Source organism: Catharus ustulatus, chromosome 15 (genome assembly GCF_009819885.2).
Source record: "Catharus ustulatus isolate bCatUst1 chromosome 15, bCatUst1.pri.v2, whole genome shotgun sequence".
In the NCBI taxonomy this organism is placed as follows: Eukaryota; Metazoa; Chordata; class Aves; order Passeriformes; family Turdidae; genus Catharus; species Catharus ustulatus.
The window spans coordinates 1,866,155-1,886,693 of NC_046235.1; the positions used below are offsets into that span (position 1 = coordinate 1,866,155).

General features: G+C 56.7%; 2 protein-coding genes across 2 annotated transcripts in view; both read right to left on the bottom strand.

The window, feature by feature from the left end:
- Positions 1–20,539, bottom strand: part of LOC117003493 — a 143,898-nt gene that overhangs the window by 36,655 nt on the left and 86,704 nt on the right.
- Positions 13,107–15,763, bottom strand: LOC117003223 (protocadherin gamma-B5-like). The gene has a single exon (XM_033072971.1). The coding sequence runs from the start codon at positions 15,594–15,596 to the stop codon at positions 13,107–13,109; it is 2,490 nt and encodes an 829-aa protein (XP_032928862.1). The 5' UTR covers positions 15,597–15,763.

Consider the following 20,539-nt stretch of genomic DNA (forward strand, 5'->3'; position numbering starts at 1 on the left):
CGGCTACAACATTCCCCACCGCGGAGCCTCTCCGCGCCTCCTCGGGGATCGCATAGCGAATCGCGGCGGAAACCCAGTCGGAAACGACGAACAAAAGCAAGAGGCTCAGTACCTGCCCCGTCGTCACCCCGCGGCTCCTTACAGCAACGCCGTTCATCGCACAGGACGGCCGCGCTCTCCGCTTCGCCCCCCCGCCCCGGCTAGAAACTCTCAGCTCGCCCCGTCATTCCGCTGCCCAGCGGCCCCGGGAAGCGGCGGCGGCGGCGGGGAGCCGGGCATTGCTCGGCGGGCTCGGCGGTGACTCACTCGCAGAGTCTCTGTGAGACCGTCTGCGCCTCATCCCGGCTCCGAGCGGGGCCGGGCCGCCAGTTCCCCCCCGCTCCATCATTGGCCGACAGCGGCACACAGAGTCCCGTCCAATAACTGCACAGAGCGCAGCGCCACCGAGCCCCGCCGCCACCGAGCCCCGCCGGAGGGAGCGCGGCCATCTCGGCCCGAGGACAGCGGGGCTCGAGCGGGCAGAACCCGAAGGGAGAGCGCAGCCCGCCGATATAACAACAGCCGCGAGGGGGGAGCGCTGATACAGGCAGGGTAAATCAGGAATAGAGACTGCGTGTGCGGGCAGGAGGTGTAAAATTTGGCAGAGATAGCGACGCCAAAAGGGGCGACACGGAGACGTGGAGTGTTTGGGGTGCGTGTCCTGGGAACACCTGGCTGGATTGAGGCGGCAGGAATAGGAAGGGAAAGTGGAGAGAGCGGGAGGATGAGTGGGGAGGATCCTCAGGGGTACGCAGGGTGCCAGGGAGAACCAGCACCGGCACGATGCGCCAGCTCCGTGTTTCTCAGGACCTTTCGGATGTCGGTCCTCCTACCCAAATGCTTCCTGGGAAGTCCCTTTCAAGGCGCCACGACGACGCTGCTCTACCAAAGCAGCGTAGCCTGCAAAGTGACACCGATTCTGTGCTGCCGAATTAGGAGCAGCTCCTCCGGCCGCAACACAGAGTCTCGCCGCGGGGCGGCTCCCGCCGCCAGATTTCCAGGAGCATCGCCCCTCCTGCGGGATCCCCACCGCCACCACTACCCCAGCAGGCGTCTTCCCCGACAAATCTCGGTTTAATACACCCTCCTACTCTCGCCATCTCCAGGGTTGTTCCCTGATACTTTTTTCCACCAGGCAGGCTAAGGGAAATCGCGCTCTGCGACCTGCGGTACGGGTTCACCGGGGTGGGAACGGATCCTGTTCCTGCGCAGCAACAGCCTGGCAGGTCACAGCACCAGCAGTGCCTGGTCGAAAAGCTGCCCTTGGGTTGTTGCTGCCATCAACAACTCGTGCTGTGTCGGGTTTTCCGACTTTTCACACACGCATTAAGATAAAATGACCAAAATTCCGGCATTCGTCACCCGCAGAACGGCTCGGCTGTCACGGGATAATGAAAAGAGGACGAGAAAGCTTGATAAGGGAGCGCCGGGAACCCTGTGAAAATCCAGCTGTGACACAGCGCCCAGGTGTCGTCCGACAGCCGACACTGATAAGGAAAGGACGGTGATGTCCGGCAAAAACCGGACTGGAAATCAGCGCCCACGCCTTCATTCTCTTGTGGAGGCTCTCAAAGCTCGGAAACTTGCGGTGGGTTTTTTGTTACTCCCAAATCGTGGTTGCTGAGCTCGTAGGGGCTGCAAACCACCCGCACAGTGCTGGACAGTGACATTCGCCAGAACGAGAGGGATCTCGACTCTGCGTGTCCTCGCCCTGCACAATCCTAAAAGCTGCCGCAAGCACACGGGATCCACCCAGAGACGCAGTTCTGCGCTTACATGAAGAGTCGGCAATATCGAAAGAATCGGCGCAATCTGTCCTGTCTACATGCTCAGCTATTTCCTTTTCTCCTAATTAATCGCTGTCAAAACATAAACTTTATCAGCGCTATTTATCATTCTTATCACCTGTCCACAGAATGTGATAAAAGTTCACATAGCATTCACAAGGGATAGGGTTTCACATAGATAAAACCCAATATTAGTCTTCTAACGTTCCCAAAGCACTTCTTTTCGCACAGAAAACCAAGCCCCAATTTTCTTTCTTACATATAATCTAAAATAAAATCCACTATAAAAATCCACAGCTCTCTTCCCCCCAAATCTTGAAATAGCGACTTATATCTGAAATAAACTTTGAATCCTTTTTCCAATCACTGTATACTCTGAATCCTTTTCCAGCCACTGCCCATTTCAGGTTTTTCCTACACGCCATTTACCACACAATTTCTCGAAAGTGGGGACCGCATTTCTCAAGTAATTTCCTTTCCTATGAATGCACACACCATCGGTACCAGAGTACCTTCTCCGTTTAATGCCAGCAGTAGTGGGATGGCCAAGCAACGGAGACATGAGTGGAAAAGAGATCTCGAGAAAGGCATGGAAACAGAACAGCTCCATCTACCGTGTCCCGATTAATCTGGGAACTTTACATCTCCACCTTCATGGGAAGCCTGAATATTGCTTCAGAGCGCCTGAAAGCGCCGTTTTGAGGGAGACGAGTGGAAAAGTTCAACACCTAAGGGGAAAGATACCTTCCCCTACACCAGGAATTCCTTCGGGGACGGATTCAAGCCAAATCCCAGCCCGAGCCGCTCATTTCGGCATTTTCCCCGACTCCACTGAGGCTCCAGAGAAGCCGGTGGCAGCAGGGAACAAAAAAGCTCTTTCTTCTCCTTGCCAGGCTTGGAGCTACGCGGAAGCACCAGCTCCGGCTCTACAGACGGAGGGGAAAAGTTGAGTTACGGGTGTACACAACTCCTTTTAAATGAGTTTAGAGCGCTAAAGAACCGAGCTTGCCAGAAAAGGAGAGAGCTAGAGCCTGGCTGCGCCCGCTGAGTAAAAAAGTCGGGATAGCTCACACATCATTATCACATGAAAGCGCCTAAATGTGGCTCACACAATTAGATATCACTAGACCAAGGTGAAAGGGTTGTCTCAGCTTCAAGACTCCACGACAGTTAAGTTCCCGGCCCACCCCGAGTCCACCTCACCATTCCAGTTCGGTGAAAGTCGCACCTGTCTGTCGTTCTCCAGGACAGACGGAAATACTGACGGTATTTGCGTCGCTCCTCGGGAAAAATCAGCAATTTAGGGATAAGGCTTGGCAGGTCAAAGGGATGAGTCGGGATCTCACATCCACACCCACTCACTCACATCCCCACGCCCCGGAGCTATTAATCATTGCGCCGGCACGTTCAGACCGGACGGTTCCCCACTGATCACCAACAGCAGAACGGAGGAAAAAAAACATTCACAAAACCTCACAGAGAGGTACCGTAGGACAGAAGCTCACCTGTGCCGAGCTCCCGGGGCTAGGAAGGTCCTTCACAGAATGAGTGCCTGAGCCGGGATCAGCGGACGGGACACGGGCAGGCAAGGCTGCTGCCCCTGGTCTCAGGAATGTGAAGTCTTTCTGCCCCGACTCGGAGGCCAAACACACCTCGTAGGAACAGGGCAAAGGCAGCGTGCTGCTGCAATAGTTGTACGGTGCTTTAGAGCCCAAGGTGGAATATAGTTCCTTATCAGAAGTTATAAAAATAGGAGGGTTCCTCGACTGTCGACATTTAAAGAAAAAAACAAAAATGACCGTGGAAACGAATAATAAGGACACGATGGAGAGCGACACAACAAGAATGAGGTTCAGATCAGACATCAGCTCGGACACAGCATCTCTGTCGCTCAGCTCCGGCAGCGCCTCCTGCAAGCTCTCGGCCAATACAAGGTGAAGTGTGGCCGTGGCCGACAGCGTCGGCTGCCCGTGGTCCTTCACCACGGCCACCAGCCGCTGCTTGGCCGCGTCCCGCTCCGACACGGCGCGCGCCGTGCGCACCTCGCCGCTGTGCAGCCCCACGCGGAACAGCGCCGGCTCCGACGCCTGCACCAGTTCGTACGACAGCCACGCGTTGCGCCCCGCGTCCGCGTCCACCGCCACCACCTTGGCCACCAGGTAGCCGGCCTCGGCCGAGCGCGGCACCACCTCGAACGGCGCCACTGCCGCAGCCTCTGCCGGCGCCGCCACCGCCGCCGGCCACAGCACCCGCGGCGCGTTGTCGTTGCGGTCCAGCACGAAGACGCGCACCGTGGCCGTGGAGCTGCGCGCCGGCGCGCCGCCGTCCTGCGCCCGCACCTCCACCGAGAACTCGCGGCACTGCTCGTAGTCCAAGGAGCGCTGCGCGTACAGCGCGCCGCTCCGCGCCTCCACCGACACCAGCGGCGCCGCGCCCGCCGCGCCCGCGCTGCCGCCCGCCAGCCAGTAGCTCACGCGCCCGTTGGTGCCCGCGTCCGCGTCCCGCGCCTGCACGCGCAGCAACAGCGCGCCCGCCGCGTTGTTCTCCGCCACGTACGCGCTGTACGCCGCCTCCTCGAACACCGGCGCGTTGTCGTTCACGTCCGACAACTCCAGCACCAGCTCCGCGCTGCTCGACAACACCGGCCGGCCGCGGTCCCGGGCCACCACCGTCACGCGGTGCTCGGACGCCTGCTCGCGGTCCAGCGTGCTCGCCGTCACCACCTTGTACGAGCCGCCCGGCGACGCCACGATCGACAGCGGCGCCTCGCCCGACAGCTCGCACGACACCTGACCGTTCTCGCCCGAGTCTGGGTCGTTCACATTCAGCAGGGCCACTACAGTCCCGGTCGGCGAATCCTCGGGCACGGGGCTCGTGAGCGACAGAATCGTGATCTCGGGCGCGTTGTCATTCACGTCCAGCACCTCCACCTCCACCTTGCAGTGCGCCACTAAACCGCCTCCGTCTCTCGCCTCCACCAGCAACATATAGCCTCGCGTGTCCTCAAAATCCAGCTGCTCCTGCAGACTGATCGTCCCGGTCTCTGCATCCACCACAAATTTCTGGCGTACCTTGGCGGGCGTCTTCCCGAAGCCATAGGCTATGCGGGCGTTGGTGCCGACGTCGGCATCGGAGGCAGAGACGTTCAGCACCGTCGATCCCGCGGCAGCGTCCTCTCTCAGGCTGACGCGGTACCGGTCCTGCGCGAACACGGGCGGGTTGTCATTGGCGTCGGTGACGTTGATCCAGAGCTGGGCGGTGCCAGTCCGGGGCGGATCTCCGCCATCTAGCGCCGTCAGCATCAGACGCAGACTGCTCTCGTTCTCCCGATCCAGCGCGCGTCGCAGCACCAGCTCCACGAACTTGCTGCCATCCTGGCTGTCCTTCACCTCCACAGCGAAGTACCTATTGGCCTCCAGCTCGTAGCCCTGCAGCGAGTTACTGCCCACGTCCGGATCTTCGGCCACATCCACGGAAAAGCGGGCGCCAGGAGGTGTAGACTCAACGATTTCGAAGTGGATATTTTCCTTAGGAAAGCGCGGCGCGTTGTCATTCACGTCCTCGATCGCCACCTCGACGTGGAAAATGTTCAGCGGGTTGTGCACCAGCGCATCGAAGCTGACAGAGCAGGACAACGATTCGCTGCACATCTCCTCCCGGTCCAGCCTCTCGTTCACGTACAGGTTTCCGTTCTCCTCATTCACAGTGAAGTATTTCAGCTGCTTCTTGCCAGCAGACGCCACCTGCAGCTTGCGCGCCGGCAGCTCGTCCGCGCTCAGCCCCAGGTCCCGCGCCAGCGGCCCCACGAGCGAGCCTCTGCCCAGCTCCTCGGCGATGGTGTAGCGGACCCGCTCGGCCGCCGCCCGCCACCACACGCACAGCAGCACCGCGCCCAGCAGCGCTCGCCCGCCGCCCGGCCCCAGCCTCTGCCGCCGCCTCACCGCCATTCTCTGCCGCCGACACAGCTCGCCGCGCTCCTGCCTCCTGCCGCTACCCTGCTTCCCTTTCAGCCGCTCTCACCAGGGAGAACAGACACCGCTGAAAGGCAGCGAGATCAGCGCGCCGCCTCTCGCTGCTGCTGGCGGTGCCGCTGCCGCTCTGGCCGGCGCCGGGCGAGCGAGCAGCCTGCGGGCGCAGGACGCTGCGGCGGCGGCGGCTCCAGCGCCGCTCGGCGGCGGCCAACAGCGACACCCGGAGGCGCCGCCGCGACACTGCAGCCGCTGCATGGCCGCGCCCCCGGGGTCTCCCCCGGCTGGCAGCTCAGATCCATCAGGGACAGAAAAGCGCGAGGCACAGTTCATTTTGGCGAGGTTTTTCAAACCCGCGGAAAGGAGACTCGAGGAGGTCTGTTCAGAAGCAGAAAGGCGGAGTCTGGCTGGGGAACGTGTAGCGGAGGAGTGGAGGATCACGCAGACTTCGTACATGGGAGCACAGTTGAGTACAAGTAAGTATAAGCAGTTACACTGTGCATGAAATGCCTTTCAGATTCTTCTCCCTTTTATTACTGCTGTGGGCTCTCTTTACCCAGCTCTTTTATTTCATTTCTACCATCTCTGTGCAACAACGTCTACAAAATACTTGGGACGAGAAGCCTTTGTAGAAAAGAAGCACCAGAAGCAACATTTTCTTTCCAGAGATTCTTGTTTATATTCCTTTTATTTTATATCCCTCTCACAGTAACTGTGACTGAGAGAAAACGGCAAATCTAATTCTCTAGAACAGATTGTCCTTATATGTTCCCAGTTTTACAAATCATGAAGATTACCACAGCTTCTTGTCCTAGAACTGGGAAGAATCACCTCCTCAAGCATTTCTTCAAAAAGCTTAAGTAGATCTAAGAATGTGCACAGACTGAAAAAGTGTTCCTGCTCATACTTCAGAATAAAAAAATTCTCTAACTATTTTAAACACAGAAGGTTATTATTCCTCTGTGGTGATGCCCGAGGCATACATGAAATGTCAGCTATCTTTCCCAGGACAGACACTTCGAGATAAAAAGACGACCAAAAAAAGTCACAAAAAGGAATCTTAGAAGGGCACAACTAGAGAAGGCAGTTTACCCATGGCTCAAGCGCACTGACGTGTCCTTCACTACGATAAAACACTGAACCCGGCGCGGGATGGTCAGAAAACAGAAATGATAAAACACTCTTGGAAGCAACGTCTATGAAAAAAAAAAAAAAAAAAAAAAAAAAAAAAAACATTTGATCCACCTCTCTGCAACAACCAAAGGAAATAACGAAATAAAGACTCTCCACAGACCAACAGCTCTTGTTTCATGACCTTGTAGAGAGCAGGACACGTTACGATCAGCTGAACCATTCCAAGCACTGCACAAAACAGGTTTTGCGAAATTACGGCTACAGCAGGTTTTCCCAACATTCCTATGCCTCAAGAAATAACTCCATGAACTATTACTGTGCTCATTCACAGGGACCTAATGATAACTTGGTTCCCAGTTCTGCCACTCTTGCCACTATCTCGAAAGAAACAAAAATGGAAAGTGCAAGATTGAATTTTTATCTCATAGTTTTTAGGAAACGATCATTCAGCCTCAACATTGCTGTGAGAGCAACCACTCTGGCTTCAGAGAGAGAATACTGAGAAAATATTTAAGTAGTAGCTCGTCCTTTCTCACCCTTTGTTGTAGTACATCAATTAGACACTGCTATCAAATAATTAAATTAATTGAAAACTCTGTGTTGTACGACAACCGAGATAAATACAAAAATGGATTACTAACTTTGGGAAAAAACCGTCAATCAATAAACAGTTCACAATGAAAACACCCATCTATGTCTAAGAGTCCAAACCGGTGAGCAAAGCTGTGTTCAGAAATGAACATTGAAAAATGAACTTTAGGCACATTAGCACCTATTGTTGCTACACCCTCGGCTACAGCACCACCTGTATTTACATCTCTCTGAAAAAGGCACAATCGTGAAGAATAAAATAGACAAAAATTGTGCATAGAACACCAACAGTCCTTCAGAAATCAACTTTTGTTTGGCAAAGAGGCTTCTCGTGAGCAATCAGGTCGTTCTGACAAAACCACTGTGCTTGCAGTAACTCTGGATTGTGTTCAGCGGCGGGTAAGGAGCGCAAAGGAAAAGCAACATTTCTAACCAGCGATGCATTAATAATGTACATTACTCTCTTCCTCAAGCGTTGCATCGATTTTAAACGCTTGGCATGGAAAGATCGAGCGCTGCTACGTGAGAGAAAATGCAAAACAAGATTTAAGTCGACGAAAAAAACACAAACTAACAACCCTTTATACAAAGTCTATCACGACTTTCCTTGGAGTGCCGGATCACCTATAATGAATCTCAGCAGAAATCGCGACAATGCGATCTCATTTCAAGATATTACCCATAGTTTGAAGGCATAAAAAGAGGTGTATGTTCTCTAATCTGAATCTTCTGACTGGGAATACCCAGTTCTTTCACTCTGTCTGCAGGAGCACAGCAATGATGCACCACCAAGATGACAAACTTGTGCTAACACATAAATTTAACAACATCAGCAAAAATCAATTGCCCTACTCTTCCACCACATACTCCCGAGTGTGACGCTCACTGTTTACTCAACCAAAGAAATTCCCGCACGCAAACTCGAAGAATGATAGGGAATGCACTCCGGGAAAACACAGAATGTTACACAAAGTTGACATTGCTGAACTACTGGATGAGGAACACGCTGGATGAGGGCATTTCCAAAGAAAAAATGTAACAAATCCAAAATAAAGCAGGCAAACACGGGTCCACGTTCAATTTCAAACAGTGGCTTACATTTCTCCTAAATATATTTAAAGGGAAGGAATATGGAGAGAGTGATAATTAAGTAAACCAAAGACAGACTTGAGAAAAGGGCCTATGTTAAAAATTCATACTACAGTGTACTTCATATTCTATTTTCAACGATAATTAATAAAATACCATAAAATCAAGAGGCACTCTACCCACGAGCAAATAATGATGCGACGGTACGGGGTTGAAAGGAAAAAAAAAAAAAAAAGCCATAGCACTGTGTACAAAGCTAAAAATAATACCGCGAAATTAAAATTTCTATGGGGAAACACAAATACTCTGTCACACAACTCAAGCACATGTACTGTCGAGCAACACCTGACACTTGTAAGAACGCAAAATTCCACTTCTTCACAACGCAATAAATACAACAGAATACCAGACCTCATACTGGCGAGATAAGCGGAATAAAACAACCTGGACAAAGTCTCAACCACAGAATCTCCAGTAAAGAAGAGCCTGAATTCAGCTAAAGGCCTCACACACCGTAAAACTGAGATCCGACTCCTACATCAACCTTCCTGCAGCAAGAGGCAGAAGCGCACTGATCACCGAGCCTTTGCCTTCCGTGTGAGAATATTTCCCTACTCAGGACAGAGACCAACGGGTAAAAGGACAGGGAGGCAGAAGAAGAAAGCACCGCGAATGGAGTGATGCCCCAGGAACTCACCGAGGGAGCGGTGTGATCCACGGGAATGCCGCCGGCAGTGTCCTCGTCGCCGAGCAGCGGCGCGGGCTCGTCGGGCAGTGGCCGGGCCGGGAGGGTGTCGCAGCAGCTGGCGCTGGCCGACAAGCGCAGCTGGTTCTTGCGCGAATCGGCCGTGAGCGACACGTCGTGCGAGTAGGACTGCAGGAAGGCGCGCACGCCGTCGATGCCCACGAAGTGCGACACGGGCACGCCGCGCAAGGCGCCGCTGGCGGGCGGCAGCAGCTGCTGGCGGTGCCAGCGGCGAAGGCGCAGCGCCAGCAGCAGCAGCAGGAAGGCGAGGAAGAGGCAGGACACGGCGGCCACGGCCAGCACGAGCCAGCGCGTCAGGCTCCCGGCCGGCTCGCCCGGCGCCGCCGCCTCGTCGGCCGCGCTGCCCAGCTCGGCCAGCAGCTCGGCCACGCTCTCGGCCAGCACCACGCTCAGCGTGGCCGTGGCCGACAGCGCCGGCCGCCCGTGGTCCTTCACCACCACCACCAGGCTCTGCCGCGCCGCGTCGCGGGCCAGCGGCGAGCGCGCCGTGCGCACCTCGCCGCTGTGCAGCCCCACGCGGAACAGCCCCGGCTCCGTCGCCTTGGCCAGCTCGTACGACAGCCACGCGTTCTGGCCCGCGTCCGCGTCCACCGCCACCACCTTGGCCACCAGCGCGCCCGGCTCCGACCAGCGCGGCGCCAGCTCCACGCCCGACCACGCCCCGCCCGAGCCCGAGCCCAGCGCAGCCGCCGGCGCCGGGTACAGCACCTGCGGCGCGTTGTCGTTCTCGTCCACGATCTGCACCAGCACCGACACGTTGCTGCTCAGCGCCGGCGCGCCGCCGTCCTCCGCCAGCACCCACAGCCGCAGCTCGCGCACCTGCTCGTAGTCCAAGGAGCGCAGCGCGTACAGCGCGCCCGTCTCCGCCTGCACCGACACGTACGACGACAGCGGCGCGCCCCGCACCCGCCCCTCGCCCAGCCGGTACCGCACGCGCGCGTTCTGCCCCCAGTCCGCGTCCGTCGCGCGCACCGTCAGCACCAGCGCGCCCGCCGCGTTGTTCTCCGCCACACGCGCGCTGTAGCCCTCCTCCGCGAACACCGGCGCGTTGTCGTTCACGTCCAGCACCCGCAGATAAAGCACCGCGCTGCTCTGCAGCGCCGGCGACCCGCCGTCGGCCACCCGCACCGTCACGTTGTACTCCGACACCTGCTCTCGGTCCAGCTCTCTCGCTGTCACTACTCTATAGTAATCATCAAAAGATTTCTCCAGGCGGAATGGGACGTTCCCATCGAGCGAGCAGCGCACGGCACCGTTCGGTCCCGAATCGCGGTCCTGCACGTGCAGCAGGGCGACCACAGTCCCTGACGGGGTGTCCTCAGAAATCTCATTCAGGGCTGACCGCACAGAAATCATTGGCGCGTTATCGTTTATGTCTGTAACAGTGATCTTGACTTTGGCATTGTCGAAAAGGCTTCCACCGTCATGTGCCTGCACCTCAAGTTCGTATGAGCCACCTTCCTCGAAGTCTAGGCTCTGCAACAGACTGATGTCTCCAGTCTCAGTGTCCAGATGGAATATATCCGATGCCATGTCGGACACTTTTTTCAACGAGTATTTCACGTGTCCGTTGAGACCGTCGTCAGCGTCCGTGGCCGTGACGGTGACGAGGGTGGAGCCCACGGGCACGTCCTCGGGCACACGCACCGTGTACTCCGCCTGGCTGAACACGGGCGCGTTGTCGTTCGCGTCCAGCACCGTCACGCGGATCCGAGCCGTGCCCGTCCGTGCCGGATCGCCGCCGTCACTCGCCCTCAGCACCAGCTCGTGAAACGCCGCCTCCTCCCGGTCCAGCGCCTTGGCCAGCACCAGCTCGGGACGCTGATCGCCGCCGGGGCCCGCCTGCACGGCCAGCGAGAAGTGCTCGTCACCGCTCAGCTCGTAGCTCTGCAGAGAATTACGGCCCGAGTCTGGGTCGTGAGCCTCGGCCAGTGGAAATCGCGCCCCCGGGGCAGTCGTCTCGCTCATCCTCTCTTCCAGCTCAATTTCCTTAAAGCTGGGCGCGTTGTCGTTAATATCCGTGATTTCCACTTCGATTCGATAAATCTGCATCTGTCCCTCCACTATCAGCTCACAACGCAGCACGCATTTCTCCGCCAGACGGCAAAGCTGTTCTCTGTCGATCCTCTCCGCCGTCACTAAATGTCCCGTCTTCCCGTGCACAGCGAAATACTGCGTCCTACCTTGAGAGACAACACGGACACCGCGATCACTGAGCTCCAGCAGCTGCAGCCCCAGGTCCTTGGCCACGTCGCCCACGAAGGAGCCCTTGGGCATCTCCTCGGGCACCGAGTAGCGCAGCTGCCCCCACGCCGCCTCCCACGCCGCCAGCAGGACGGCCCAGAGCAGAGCTCGCTGCCGCCGGCCCCAGCGCCTCCCCGCCGCGCACATCTCCGCAGCGGCACCGCTCCTCCCTTTGCAGCTCCTCGCCGCCAACCCAGACAGATCCGGCTCCGATTCTGCTCCCAGCGTCCGCACTGTATTTCAGCCACCGGCTCCTCTGTCTTGCTACAGAACCGCTCCGCACCGCGGACACGCTCGCGGACCTCCCGGCGGCCAACCAAGACACAGAACGAGCGAGTGAACGAGCGGGTCCGCAGAGGGCGGGGCTGCAGCGCTCCGAGCTTCCTCTCGCTCCTCTCGGTCAACAGCGGCGCCCGCAGCCTTCTCCCGGCACTGCAGCACCGAGCGCTCTGGTCCTGCCTCGCCCACGGGCAGCTCGCGGGACGGGACGTAACCGCTAACAAGAAATCGCTTTTCGTCCAGCCTGGACCTCCCGCTTTGGTTTTGGATCTAAGCTCTGGTTTCATCCTACACCCATTACGAACGGACAGAGAGGTAACACGTCTCCTGTGATTATGCTATTTCTACCGCCCGGGAAAATGTCTATCATCATCGCGTAACAGGGATGGAACCGTCTTTCAATATAACGTCTGGGGTATCACGAGTTTTACTGCATGGGTCCGGAAGCGCAAACTCCACCACCAGTTCCAATTTTCACACGTCTCGTGCATGAAGAACAGCGTTTCACATTACCAAAATACTGTTATGGAATAGGAAATCTAAAAGTCACCGTGTTTACAATGGTCACCGAATCCAGCACTGCAGGGGTGGTCATTGCAATTTTGCACCTGCACTTCAAACACTACTCTGATTATGTCTGTATTACACGCTGTTCTCCAATCACGACTTCAATTTTTCATTAAAATTGTACTTAGTATTTGCCTGACATTGCTCACGCTGATGGCTTAGGACCCCCACACATATCTCTTTTAAGTCCAAAATTAATCCGAGTCTGTAGTATAAGCATTCCTACAGCAGCTTTAACAAAAGGAAGGGGTTTGGTTCAAATACATAACTTTGACCAAAACTATCCGGAAGGAAAACCCTCCACACCAAGCCTGTCATGTACACTTCATCCTACACAATAAAGATTTGACTCTTTCGTTAATACGAAGTAACAAAACGGAAAATATATTTTTCCTAAAGAAAATCTTTCAGATGAGCCCGAATGTGTCACGAATCATATGCGCTTCAAAGCGGTTGAACGGTAAGAACCTCGCACTGAGCCTACCAATCTTACAGCTGATGAGGCAGCAATCGCCCGTTCGCCACACTTAATGCAAAAAGACACACGAGAAGAAGCGATATTTCACTTCATGGAAAAAAAAAAATAACCACCAACAGACTGAGAGACCAAAAACCGTAAAAGCTCGCTACCACCGGCGTGACTTAAATGCGCAGAAGGAAAGAATTCGCTTTACAGACCTGAGTTGCGTCCGGGTCGGCAGAAACCTGTCCCGTCACGGCGCCATAACTCAGGTTCGGTTTCTCGCAGGAATCGGCGCCCAGAAGCTCCTCCGCCGACAGCACGGGCACCGGCGGCGGCGGCCAAGCCGCCTCGGACACGGCGCGGGCCGGCGCCGCCACGCACAGGTTGTAGGAGTAGGGCAAGGTGCCCTCGCAGAAGTCGGCCGGGAAGGCGGCGCCGGCCACAGAGAAGCGCTGCGCGCCCAGGCAGCGCAGCACGGCGGGCGGCCCGGCCCGGCGCAGCCGCGCCAGCACGGCCAGCGCCACGCTCAGCACGAACAGCGCCGACAGCAGCGCCAGCGCCAGCACCAGGTAGAACTGCAGCTCGGCCGCCGCCGCCGCTGCCTCGGCGCCCGCCGCCCGCTCGCTCAGCTCCGGCAGCGCCTCCTGCAAGCTCTCGGCCAGCACCACGTGCAGCGTGGCCGTGGCCGACAGCGCCGGCTGCCCGTGGTCCTTCACCACGGCCACCAGCCGCTGCTTGGCCGCGTCTCGCTCGGACACGGCGCGCGCCGTGCGCACCTCGCCGCTGTGCAGCCCCACGCGGAACAGCGCCGGCTCCGACGCCTGCACCAGCTCGTACGACAGCCACGCGTTGCGCCCCGCGTCCGCGTCCACCGCCACCACCTTGGCCACCAGGTAGCCGGCCTCGGCCGAGCGCGGCACCACCTCGAACGGCGCCACTGCAGCAGCCTCTGCCGGCGCCGCCACCGCCGCCGGCCACAGCACCCGCGGCGCGTTGTCGTTGCGGTCCAGCACGAAGACGCGCACCGTGGCCGTGGAGCTGCGCGCCGGCGCGCCGCCGTCCTGCGCCCGCACCTCCACCGAGAACTCGCGGCACTGCTCGTAGTCCAAGGAGCGCTGCGCGTACAGCGCGCCGCTCCGCGCCTCCACCGACACCAGCGGCGCCGCGCCCGCCGCGCCCGCGCTGCCGCCCGCCAGCCAGTAGCTCACGCGCCCGTTGGCGCCCGCGTCCGCGTCCCGCGCCTGCACGCGCAGCAACAGCGCGCCCGCCGCGTTGTTCTCCGCCACGTACGCGCTGTACACCGCCTCCTCGAACACCGGCGCGTTGTCGTTCACGTCCGACACCTCCAGCACCAGCTCCGCGCTGCTCGAAAGCGCCGGCCGGCCCCGGTCCCGGGCCACCACCGCCACGCGGTGCTCGGACGCCTGTTCGCGGTCCAGCGCGCTGGCTGTCACCACCTTGTACGAGCCGCCCGGCGACGCTACGATCGACAGCGGCGCCTCGCCTGACAGCTCGCATGACACCTGACCGTTCTCGCCGGAGTCTCTGTCCCGCACTTTCAGCAGGGCCACTACGGTGCCGGTGTTGGCATCCTCGGGCACGGGGCTCGACAGCGAGAGCACCGTGATTTCCGGGGCGTTGTCATTCTCGTCCATGATATCTATTTGAGCCTTGCAGTGAGCCGTTAACCCGCCTCCATCCGTCGCCTCCAAACCGAATACGTACTTATTCTTCTCCTCGAAATCGAGGGGAACAACCGTTCGGACCTCGCCGCTGTTGCTATCGACAGTGAACAAAGTGCGGATGCTTTCCGGGACACTGCCAAAGGAGTACGAAACCCGCCCGTTAGAACCTGTGTCCGAATCTGTGGCCCGCACCTGCAGTACCAGCGATCGCGCCGGCAGATTCTCCGCTACTCTCGCCTCGTAGACTTTTTTGCTGAACACAGGCGGGTTGTCGTTGGCGTCAGTAACGTTGATGCGAACCTGGACAGTCCCAGATCTCGCGGGATCCCCACCATCCACTGCCATCAGCACCAACTCAAAGGAGCTCTGCTTCTCTCGGTCCAGGGCTCTCTCTAGCACCAATTCCGGCTGCTTGCTTCCGTCGGGGTTCTCTGTCACGGCCAGTGTGAATGACGGGTCGCTGATGAGTTTATAAGTCAGTAGCGAGTTGCTTCCTGCGTCCTCATCTCGGGCAATCTCCAGCGGAAAACGCGCACCAGGAAGTGTCCATTCACCTATCTCGATGTCCAGAAAAGCCTTGCTAAACGCCGGGGAGTTGTCATTCAAGTCTTCTATGGCCACTTCCACGTGGAAAATGTTCAGCGGGTTGTGCACCAGCACCTCGAAGCTGACAGAGCAGGTCGTCGACTCCCCGCACATCTCCTCCCGGTCCAGCCTCTCGTTCACGTACAGGTTCCCGTTCTCCTCATCCACAGTGAAGTATTGCTTCTCCTCGCTCAGCCGCAGCTTGCGCGCCGGCAGCTCGTCCGCGCTGAGCCCCAGGTCCCGCGCCAGCGGCCCCACGAGCGAGCCTCTGCCCAGCTCCTCGGCGATGGTGTAGCGGACCCGCTCGGCCGCCGCCCGCCACCACACGCACAGCAGCACCGCGCCCAGCAGCGCTCGCCCGCCGCCCGGCCCCAGCCTCTGCCGCCGCCTCACCGCCATTCTCTGCCGCCGACACAGCTCGCCGGACTCCTGCCTCCTGCCGCTGCCCTGCCTCCCTCCCAGCCGCTCTCGCCAGCGAGAACAGAAACCGCTGAAAGACAGCAGGGTCGGCGAGCCACCTCTCACCGCCTCTTTCCGCCGCCGCTGCTGCTGCTGGCGGTGCCGCTGCCGCTCTGGCCGGCGCCGGGCGAGCGAGCAGCCTGCGGGGGCAGGACGCTGCGGCGGCGGCGGCTCCAGCGCCGCTCGGCGGCGGCCAACAGCGACACCCGGAGGCGCCGCCGCGACACTGCAGCCGCCGCATGGCCGCGCTCAAGGGGGCCCGGCTTTGGGCGGGGCTCAGAGCCAGAACCGGATCAGGGGCTCTCCTCCGTTACAAACGGCGAGTGCAGAAGCAGGTATTTAATGCGACTGCAGAAACGTTATTAAGTGAGCTGCGATTTTGCGTGCATTCAGATCATCTACTTTAATCCCACTCAATCCTAAAATTTACGAATTTGTGGCAGAGCAATACGGAAAGGAAGTCACCTTCTCTTTAAAAAATAGTGGTACATCTATTACATTCAGGGTTCTGTGATATTATAGAAAGAGATATCTTTGAGAGCCGTTCAGTCTCCATCATGTATCTTGAATTCTGCTTCCCTCTCATGGGAAAATTAACCTGAGAAATAGATCAGCCTAAAGAAAAATATAGAGCCCTAAGCTAGGAATGAAGTACACTTACTGTTTTTTCCTTAATCATGAAATTTCTTCTTTTGTGTCTCCACACTGAAGAGCGTTACAGTCAAAAAGTGCAAGGCCATTTCTGACTCTTTCACAGTAACAAATAAAAAATGTTTCACACTGGAATTATAAACCATTATATCCGACCATCATGCTTCCTTATTGCTGGATGACTGTCATTTACTTTCTGCCAAGGGATCACACAGAACACAAGGCAGAGGCCTAGACCCCAGACATGAAATCTAATGATTTTCCAAACAAAACCTTTTTGGCACACCAATTTCCTGCATCAAAGCCAGTCTCTCATCGTACTCGAATTGCATTCTAAGCCTTCAGACACACCCAACTTGGTCTGGATGTTCAGACAATTCTTCTGAAACCACAGTGTATAAATTCATGTTTCCTATTCTGTCACTTGTAGTAGCTACACAACAAATAAAACTGTCTTGTACCAAGTACAAAGGACCCCAAACCACACACCCCAGCCACAGTCATTGCCTTGGACCGTTAAAAAAGGAAACTTCTTGGAACCAAAGATGACGCCCTCATCTAAATATCAGGACAAATGGAACTTCATCCGTCTCTTTTATCCATTCCAAACCATACCACAATGAACTCCTACACCGGCCCTGTCTCTGCATAGCCAGAGTTCTCTCTTTCATCACACAACACGAAAGCAAATTTTGGAGACAGACACCGTTAAAAGTTGCTCTCACAACTTCTCACATCCCAAGGATCACAACACGAATTCATGCACAGCGGGTTTTTTGCTCATCACAATAATTTCAACTATTATGAAATGTGTTAAAAGCTAAAGACATTGGGAACGCAATTTCTGATCCAGTCACCAAAATATCACTCAACGGTAGCATCATCTTTCTCCAGCACCTGGGTTCTTTGGAGAGTGTGTCCCTCTCCTACTCTGAATGCAAGGGTTCCATCTGTGCCCAAGAATCATCATTCAGAGAAAACCGAAATGGTGGGGAAACAAACTGCCCCTTTGAGACCAAACGATGGAATATCAATAAAAGAAGAAACCTTCAGACAGTCTTCAGAAGGTCACGAATAAATACATGAATCAAAAAAACACAGACCTTGTCACCAACATCACCTTCTCACAAACAAGTCTTTCCCCACCCGAAAGAGGCTCCACAAAAGGAATGGATCCTAACTCAGTTTCCCATTGCCGCGGATAATATTTCACTTCTCAGTTTGAGTATGTGACAAGGATGAGAATTTCTTCCAGTAACATTATATAAACCAGTTCAATTAAAAGGAGCGAGGCGAGAGGTTTCCCTCTGCAGAAAGGACGGGATCAACACAGACTCTGGATGATGATGGCACTAAGGTCAGGCACAGAGTTCAGATACTTAATGATGAACACAGAGTTGGCTTCAGCCGACATTCCCTTATCCGCTTGCATAAGAACCTAATTAAACCATTAATTTAACAATCACAATAACCTCTAAACATACAGGAGGAAGCTCTCAGGGCTACCCACAGAACTAAACTAAGATCTCTTAGGATAAACTTAGCATGGTAGGAGAAAATCACATGGCACAGAATAGGGCTGAACACTGAACAAGGAAAAGCACAAACACTGTCTCTCCTGTTTCAACAAACCTCCACACTCAGGCCACAGAGCTCTTGTCTGCAGCCCTGCACAATTCCACGGTATTCTCTGACCCTCATAATCTGTAAGAACATGGAATCAAACCCCAGATAAAATATCTTTAACATCCACACAATCAGGCCGTTTCCATTTACAAGAAAGGGAAGTTCGATTTCTCTGCAAGGTTCAATAGCGTGAAAATTAGAATTGTCCCGACAGTAGTCGGTACAAAAGAAATTTATTTGGGGAGAAAAATGCTCACACAAATCTCACATAGGAACTCATAGCAATGGTCACGCCCACACGTTGTCACTGAAATTTCTTCGTACAGTATAAAAGGAAAAAATGCCTGGAAGCACAACAGTGATCTAAAATCAACCACGAAAAACTTAATTTCTACGCCATCTTCATATCTCCTAGAATTTTGGAGAGAAAAAAATTGCAACACAATCTTAGTCGCCACTGTATCTGCAAAAAAAAAAGATTTTTGACCCTGAACAAACATTATGCAACACGAAATCTGTATTTGCAATCAGTCTCCTTTGAGAGAAAAGCAGTATGTACAACCTCTCGCTGTCTGAGAATGATCACTGATACCCAAAGGAAATGAGCGCTACTAATTAAACCAAAACACTCTCAAGTGTAAAAGCGATACGCATCTCTAACAAGGACCGAGGCACCACAGTAACTACTCATCCTACTTCAGCACATGGACAACTTCGTAAATACTAGATTATCAGACTTTAAATTGAAGTTACACACGGGCACTAAGTGTGGTTTCAGAAGAACTTCAGTCTGCTCAAGCACATGTGCTGTCACGGAAACAGTTGACCCTGCAAACAATGGAAATTCCACTGGCATATAATGCAACACATCCTGTGAGAATACGGAATGCTAAGAGGACATGCATATCTCAGGTGAAAGAAAAGGAGGAACGAAAAGCAATTTCATACAAACACAGAGAACCAATCTCCACCCAAGCGCAACCTCACTTCTTCGACCGCGACCACCAAATCCAAGCCGGAACATGGAGCCCACGTCCACCTCCTCGCAGTAAGAAGCACCAGAACACAGCGTACACATGAACGGTGCCTTGCCTTCCATCTCTGCAAATCTTCCTACGTAATACACGGACCAAAGGAATACACGAGAGAGAAGAAGTAAAGGGAAGCGCCGCACAAACAATTTGGACACAGAAACTCACCGAGGGAGCGGCGGCATCCACGGCAATGCCGCCGGCAGTGTCCTCGTCGCCGAGCAGCGGCGCGGGCTCGTCGGGCAGTGGCCGGGCCGGGAGGGTGTCGCAGCAGCTGGCGCTGGCCGACAAGCGCAGCTGGCTCTTGCGCGAGTCGGCCGTGAGCGACACGTCGTGCGAGTAGGACTGCAGGAAGGCGCGCACGCCGTCGATGCCCACGAAGTGCGACACGGGCACGCCGCGCAAGGCGCCGCTGGCGGGCGGCAGCAGCTGCTGGCGGTGCCAGCGGCGCAGGCGCAGCGCCAGCAGCAGCAGCAGGAAGGCGAGGAAGAGGCAGGACACGGCGGCCACGGCCAGCACGAGCCAGCGCGTCAGGCTCCCGGCCGGCTCGCCCGCCGCCGCCGCTGCCTCGTCGGCCGCGCTGCCCATCTCGGCCAGCAGCTCGGCCACGCTCTCGGCCAGCACCACGCTCAGCGTGGCCGTGGCCGACAGCGCCGGCCGCCCGTGGTCCTTCACCACCACCACCAGGCTCTGCCGCGCCGCGTCGCGGGCCAGCGGCGAGCGCGCCGTGCGCACCTCGCCGCTGTGCAGCCCCACGCGGAACAGCCCCGGCTCCGTCGCCTTGGCCAGCTCGTACGACAGCCACGCGTTCTGGCCCGCGTCCGCGTCCACCGCCACCACCTTGGCCACCAGCGCGCCCGGCTCCGACCAGCGCGGCGCCAGCTCCACGCCCGACCACGCCCCGCCCGAGCCCGAGCCCAGCGCAGCCGCCGGCGCCGGGTACAGCACCTGCGGCGCGTTGTCGTTCTCGTCCACGATCTGCACCTCCACCGACACGTTGCTGCTCAGCGCCGGCGCGCCGCCGTCCTCCGCCAGCACCCACAGCCGCAGCTCGCGCACCTGCTCGTAGTCCAAGGAGCGCAGCGCGTACAGCGCGCCCGTCTCCGCCTGCACCGACACGTACGACGACAGCGGCGCGCCCCGCACCCGCCCCTCGCCCAGCCGGTACCGCACGCGCGCGTTCTGCCCCCAGTCCGCGTCCGTCGCGCGCACCGTCAGCACCAGCGCGCCCGCCGCGTTGTTCTCCGCCACACGCGCGCTGTAGCGCTCCTCCGCGAACACCGGCGCGTTGTCGTTCACGTCCAGCACCCGCAGACAAAGCACCGCGCTGCTCTGCAGCGCCGGCGACCCGCCGTCGGCCGCCCGCACCGTCACGTTGTACTCCGACACCTGCTCTCGGTCCAGTTCTCTCGCTGTCACTACTCTATAGTAATCATTAAAAGATTTCTCCAGGCGGAATGGGACGTTCCCATCTAGCGAGCAGCGCACGGCACCGTTCGGTCCCGTGTCGCGGTCCTGCACGTGGAGCAGGGCGACCACAGTCCCTGACGGGGTGTCCTCAGAAATCTCACTCAG